Source organism: Chionomys nivalis, chromosome 7 (genome assembly GCF_950005125.1).
Source record: "Chionomys nivalis chromosome 7, mChiNiv1.1, whole genome shotgun sequence".
Classification (NCBI taxonomy): Eukaryota; Metazoa; Chordata; class Mammalia; order Rodentia; family Cricetidae; genus Chionomys; species Chionomys nivalis.
In genome coordinates this window covers 40391771-40399026 of record NC_080092.1, presented here as the reverse complement: position 1 = coordinate 40399026, position 7256 = coordinate 40391771, and the positions used below count along the sequence as shown (strand labels likewise).

The 7256-nt window shown below is 37.3% G+C and overlaps 1 protein-coding gene across 1 annotated transcript; it reads left to right on the top strand.

The window, feature by feature from the left end:
* Positions 1 to 476: 476 nt before the first annotated feature.
* On the top strand, positions 477 to 1427 carry LOC130877864 (olfactory receptor 2T29-like). Its single transcript, XM_057775492.1, has one exon. It carries the CDS (start codon positions 489 to 491, stop codon positions 1425 to 1427), a length of 939 nt encoding a protein of 312 aa, XP_057631475.1. The 5' UTR covers positions 477 to 488.
* Positions 1428 to 7256: the final 5829 nt, after the last annotated feature.

Below are 7256 nucleotides of genomic sequence, written 5' to 3'. Positions count from 1 at the left end.
TTATTACCATATTATTTTAAAAACCACATTCTTCAACGAATATGAAAGTGGAGACTGCATCTCTCATAATGTGCTAATATTAAAATCAAATCTAAAATGGTTCTTAAAATACTTTATTCATTAACATTCCTAATAATGTTTGCATTTGACTCTCATTGGTTTTTGTTTTGTACAGTGATTCACTATTTTTCCTACTAGCAAAAACTATCCTACAAAATCAAGAACTTTTTGACAGAGGACACTAGTTTTCATCAGGAAAGACCATGACCATGAGCTTCAGTAGCTCTAGTCTGACTTGTGATGGCTCTAACCACAGGTGTGAATTCTTGCTTTTTTAATTTGCTTGTTATAGGTAGATTATCACTCTTAGATCTATAGGCCAAGGGAATATTCTCAGACCACTAGGCCTTTGCACACATCAGTAAGCTACCACTAAGCCGAGACCACTGCTGGTTGTCTAAAAGACACCCATTAACATCATCACCTGGATGAACAACTACACTGGACAGTCAGATTTCACCCTGGTTGGATTCTTCAGTCAATCCAAATACCCAACTCTACTTGCTGTGGTCATATTTGTGATTTTCCTAATGGCGCTGTCTGGCAATGCCCTCCTGATCCTTCTGATACACTCTGACACCCGGCTCCACACACCCATGTACTTTTTCATCAGCCAGTTGTCCCTCATGGACATGATGTACATTTCTGTCACTGTGCCCAAGATGCTCATGGACCAGGTCCTGGGGAGCCACAGGATCTCAGCTGCTGCCTGTGGGATGCAGATGTTTCTATACCTGACACTGGTAGGTTCAGAATTTTTCCTTCTGGCTGCCATGTCTTATGACCGCTATGTGGCCATCTGCCATCCACTCCGTTATCCTGTCCTCATGAACCGCAGGGTGTGTCTCCTCCTGATGTCTGTCTGTTGGTTCTTGGGATCCTTGGATGGCTTCATGCTCACCCCTGTCACCATGACCTTTCCATTCTGTGGATCCCGGGAGATCCATCACTTCTTCTGTGAGGTCCCCGCTGTGACAAAGCTCTCCTGCTCAGACACCTGGCTCTATGAGACCCTCATGTACCTGTGCTGTGTGCTCATGCTTCTCATCCCTGTGACAGTCATCTCAAGCTCCTATTCATCCATCCTCCTCACAGTTCTCAGGATGAACTCGGCAGAGGGCAGGAAGAAGGCCCTCGCCACCTGCTCCTCCCACATGACCGTGGTCATCCTCTTCTATGGTGCTGCTGTCTATACCTACATGCTCCCTGCCTCCTTCCACACCCCAGAGAAGGACATGGTTGTTTCTGTGTTTTACACAATACTTACCCCTCTGTTGAACCCACTAATCTACAGTCTTAGGAATAAGAATGTCACAGAGGCTCTGAAGAAGTTGTTAGGTGTCAACCCCTCTTTCAAGGAACAGTAAAGTAATTGGACTCAATAGTTTCTTTCCTTTGTCTCCACGTATCTGTTGTTCCAGGTCTAATGCTGATGTTGTTCCTCATGTGTCATTGCACGGTCATCCCTTTTTAAGAATTAATTCTCTATTTGAAAGTATCCTCACTGATGTCCTTCTTGTACATTCAAAATCTTTATTTGTATCTTTTTGATATTACATTTTATGAAATTGATAGTGGCTGTTTAATTTTGTTGGACAATAGGATTTTTTTCAGTGTCTTGAATTTTATTTTGGGGAGTATTGAAATATTTTTTAAATGAGTCATATATATATACATACATATATATATATATATATATATATATATATATAGAGAGAGAGAGAGAGAGAGAGAGAGAGAGAGATGCTAAAATTGATCTTGGGCATCACCTAATCAGCCACAATAATGCTTTCAGGCAACAAACATTTCATGATGCATGCTATGCTCATCAGTAATTTTCCTTCACTTATTTTGATAGCTAAAGAACATAAACATATATACCATAAATATCTTTTATTAGTAATTAGTGTTAGATTTCCCTCAACAAGAGACCTGAGAAGCTACATGGGACTATGTCTTCATTCTTACACATACCAGTAGCAACTTCTAGAATGAAAGTCAAATGCATTCCAGGAGGCAATATAGGGTCTCAGAAGAATTTTATATATGAAATTTACAAGTACACAAGAAAAGATGGGTTTTGTAAAAAAAAAAAAATACTTTAAATCTATTGAAATCATTTGAGATTTTAAAATGACAATAGTCTTACTAAAAAATATGCCATATTGAGAAATAAATGATCATGAGGTTTTCAACTGTTAAGAGACAGAGTGAGTTAGAAAAAAATGGTGGCTAACAAAGTCAACAAGACATGAATGGAGATAAATGGCATATTGAATTAACTGTGTGCTTTCGTTATAATTTATGCATATTTAAAATTACATAAAAATAAAGAACACAATACAGTTTTATCTTTTCATTTCCTTTATTATGACATAATAAAAATAGTGGTCCAAAGAAATTTAAGTCTAGGTAGTACAAGTATCCAGGAAGGTTTCAAATGTTCGGCACAGCTGTATTTGCAAACAGATGCACTCATGTATCCCTCAAAACCAAACACAGCTCTCGCTTCAAGGGAATAAGGTACAGCTTATTCTGGATCCTAATGTGACTGACCATGCATGGCCCAGGAACACGGACTCAGGTGGACATGTTCCAAAGTTTCATGGAAACTTACAAAGCACAATCAAGTCATAAGTCATAACTCTAGGCATTTTTCAACTACACCATGGAGACATCAGGGTTTCAGGTTATAGCAAAGTGGGAAAATCTCTGCCATGGTTCTCAGATGCTGTCTGGTGACATGGAAAGATTTTAGTTTGTGGGTGTTAGCATTTTGATAAGTCAGTACATTCCAAATGATTTCAAATGATAGGCACACCCAGTATTCTGGCTCAGAAACTAAAGCTGGCAATGAATGGCACCTAAGGGCCCAATGACAGTTGGGATCATTTGGCTTTATGTCTTAAGGTTCTAAGCCTCCATAAGAACTTCATGGGAGTTCTAATCAGTTGACCTGTCTTGTAGAATTTTTGTTTGTTTGTTTGTTTGTTGTTTGTTTTCTGACTTTTTGGGGAATTTTTTGGTTAATCTTTAACATGTATATGGCTTTGTCTTCTGGGAACCTCAGTGTGGTGTTCACCAAGAGTCACACTAGGTGCAGGAAGAGGCCTAGTATCCTTTTATGACCTGTGGAGATGAAGTCATTCCCAGAAGTCAGGTCAGTTAGGGCAGCAGTCTTTAGGAGAGAGAGGTAGCTGGTGCTGCCATTCTGATTTGAGACTGATTTGTTCCCACACTCTGTACTGAACACAGCATTTATGTGTGACATGTAGCAGGAATGCTATACCTAAAGTTAAATTATTGAGAATGAAATAAAGTAAAGTAGCAAATGAAAGAAACAGGTTTCTTGATTGACAAGAACCAGAATCATCAATCAAAAGAAACAGAGGACACCTTATACTCATAACAGGAACAATCCATCAAGATGAAGTCTCAATCTTGAACATCTATGCCCCAAATATAAGAGCACCCACATATGTAAAAGAAACATTACTAAAGCTTAAATTACACATCAAACCCCACACACTAATAGTAGGAGACTTCTCCTACTCTACTCTCCCCAATAGATAGGTCAACCAGGCAGAAACCTAACAAAGAAATAAGAGAACTAACAGATGTCATGACTCAAATGGAATTAACAGACATCAACAGAACATTTCATCCAAACACAAAATAATATACCTTCTTCTCAGCACCTCATTAAACCTTCTCTAAAATTTAGCACATACTCAGTTAAAAAAAAAAAGCAAAGCTCAACAGAAACAAAAATAACTCCCTGTATTTTATCAGATCAGCATGGTTTAAAATTAGAATTCAACAGCAACGCCAATTTCAGAAAACCCAGAAACAGACGGAAACAGTGCTCTATTCAACCAGCCCTGGGTCAAGGAAGAAATAAAGAATGAAATTAAAGACTTCCTAGAATTCAATGAAAATGAAGGTACAATATACCCAAACCTATGGAACACTCTGAAAGCAGTGCTAGAGGAAAGTTTATAGCACTAGGTGCCTACATAAAAAACCTGGAGAAAGCTCACACTAGTGACTTAACAGCAATCCTAAAAGCTGGAGAACAACAACAACAACAAAAAGCAGAGTCATCCAAGAAGAGTAAAAGACAGGAAATGATCAAATTGAGGGCTGAAATTAATAAAACAGAAACAAAGAAAACAATACAACGAAACAATGAAACAAAGAGCTGATTCTTTGAGAAAATAAACAAGATAGACAAACCCTCATGCAAACTAATCAAAAGGCAGAGAAAGAACAACCAAATTAACAAAATAAGAAATGAAAAGGGGACATAATAAAAGACACTGAGAAAATCCAGAGAATTATTAGGTCATACTACAAAAACCTGTACTCCAAAATATTAGAAAATTTAAAAGAAATTGACAATTTTCTGGAAAGATACCACATACCAAAATTAAATCAAGACCAGGAGTACAATTTAAATTGACCTATAACCTGCAAAGAATAGAAGCTGTCATCAAAAGCCTCCCAACCAAACAAAGCCCAGAGCTGGATGGTTTCAGTGAAAATTTCTACAAGAACTTCCAAGAAGAGCTACCCATACTCCCCAAAATGTTCTACATAATAGAAACAGAAGGAACATTGCCAAACTCTTTTTATGAGACTACAGTTAACCTGATACCAAAACCATACAAAGGCTCAACCAAGAAAGAGAATTATAAACCAATCTCATTCATGAATATAGATGCAAAAATACTCAATAAAATACTGGCAAACTGAATCCAAGAACACATCAAAAAATCATCCATTATCATCAAGTTGGCTTCATCCCAGAGATGCAGGGTTTGTTCAACATACGAAAAATCTATCAATGTAATCCACCATATAAATAAACTGAAAGAAAAAAGCATATGATCAACTCATTAGATGCTGAAAAAATATTTGACAAAATCCAACACCCCTTTATGATAAAGATCTTGGAGAGATCAGGGATACAAGGAATATACCTAAACATAATAAAAGCAATATACAGCAAGCCGACAGTCAACATCAAAGTAAATAGAGAAACTCAAAGTAATTCCAGTAAAATCAGGAACATGACAAAGATGTCCACTCTCTCCATATTTGTTCAACATAGTTCTTGAAATTCTGGCTAGAGCAATAAGACAACAAAAGGAGATTAAGGGTCTACAAAATGGAAAGAAAAAGTCAAACCTCTGTTATTTCAGATGATATGATAGCTTGCATAAGTGGCACCAAAAACTCTCCTAAGGAACTTCTACGGTTGATAAATACCTTCAGTATTGTGGCAGAATACAAGGTCAACTCAAAAAAAAAAATCAGTAGTCCCCCATACACAATTGATAATGAAGCTGAGAAAAAAAAATCAGAAAAATATCACCTTTCACAATAGCCTCAAATAGCATAAAATTCTTGGGGTAACACTAACTAAAGAAGTGAAAGACCTGCTTAACAAAAACTTTAAGTCTTTGAAGAAAGAATTAAAGAAGATACCAGAAGATGGAAAAGTCACCCATGATCTTGGATAGGTAGGATCAACACAGTAAACACAGCAGTTCTGCCAATAGCAATCTATAGATTCAATACAATCCTATCAAAATACCAGCGCAATTCTTCACAGACCTTGAAAGAAGAAAAATCAACTTATATGGAAAAACAAAAACCCAGGATAGCCAAAACAGTCCTGTACAATAAAGGAACTTCAGGAGGCATCACCACCCCTGACATCAAGCTCTATTACAGAGCAACAGTAATGAAAGCAGCTTGGTATTGTCATATAAATAGACAAGAGGACCGATGAAATTGCATCGAAGGCCCAAGTATTAATTCACACACTTATGAATACCTTATTTCTGACAAAGAAGCTAAAATTATACAATGGAAAAAAGAAAGCATCTTCAACAAATGGTGCTGGCATAACTGGATATTAACATGTAGAAAAATGAAAATAGATCCATACCTATTGCCATGCATGAAACTCAAGTCCAGATGGATTAAAGACTTCAATATAAATCCAACCACACTGAATCTGACAGAAGAGTGGGAAGTAGCCTTCAATGCATGGGCACAGAAGACCACTTTCTAAATAGAACACCAGTAGCACAGGCATTGCAAGCAACAATAAATATATGGAACCTCTGGAAATGGAGAAGCTTCTGCAAAGCAAAGGACACAGTAAATAAGACAAAAAGGCAACCTACAGAATGGAAAAAAATAGTCACCAACCCCACATCAGATAAAGGCCTGATCTCCAAGATATATAATGAACTCAAGAAATTAGGCATTAAAATTCCAGATAACCCAAGTAAAAAATGGGGTACATAACCAGACAGAGAATTCTCAATAGAAGAAGCTCAATGGCCAAAAAACATATAAGGAAATGTTCTGTCCCGCCCGGTCCTACAGTCATTCAGTCCCAAAGAAACACACAGAGGTCTACATTATTTATAAAATGGTTGGACTATTATCTCAGGCTTTCTTATTAACTAATTCTTACACCTTACAGTAACCCATAATTCTTATCTGTGTTAGTCACATGATTTGGTACCTTTTATCAATGAGACATTCTCATCTTGTTTCCTCTGTGTCTGGGTGACGATTGGAGACTGACCCTTTCCTCTTCAGAGAATTCTCCTGTTCTTGTCACCCCAACTATACTTCCTGCTTGGCTACTGGACAATCAGCATTTTATTAAACCAATACAACTGATAGATCTTTACAGGGTACAAGACCATTGTCCCACAGCATCCATCTGAATTTAGAGGTAAATGGAAAAGATCTTTTTACTAAAAATATCTTTATAGCTACTTCCTTGCAGCATTTACTTCTCTGGAGAAAAATGTACAAATAGAAGCTGAGTTCTTATTTGGAGGGAGACATTGTAGGGTGGAATAGGTGAAGGATTCAGAACTAGAAGCTGCCAGTCTTTGTGTCAAAGCTGCCACTATAGCAATATAACAATTGTGAACCTCACTAAGCCCTGATTACTCTTCAATTCTTTGAACATGAACAGAGAAAGACTTCCTAGCAAAGTCTCCCCTTAAGCTGTTTCTATTACATTTCTATGATGCATCCACATTGTGGCATGGTTCATAACTTGTTAATTATGCAGGATTTGATAGTTTGATGAGACTGTTAGTTTTTTCCCCCATCTCCAGCAAAGGTCCTCATGAATCAGTTTACAGGACTCAGCAAAGTCT

Bases quoted from the DNA above. Each gene is read 5' to 3' on its own strand.
- LOC130877864 (XM_057775492.1), top strand. From the start codon at position 489: ATGAACAACTACACTGGACAGTCAGATTTCACCCTGGTTGGATTCTTC.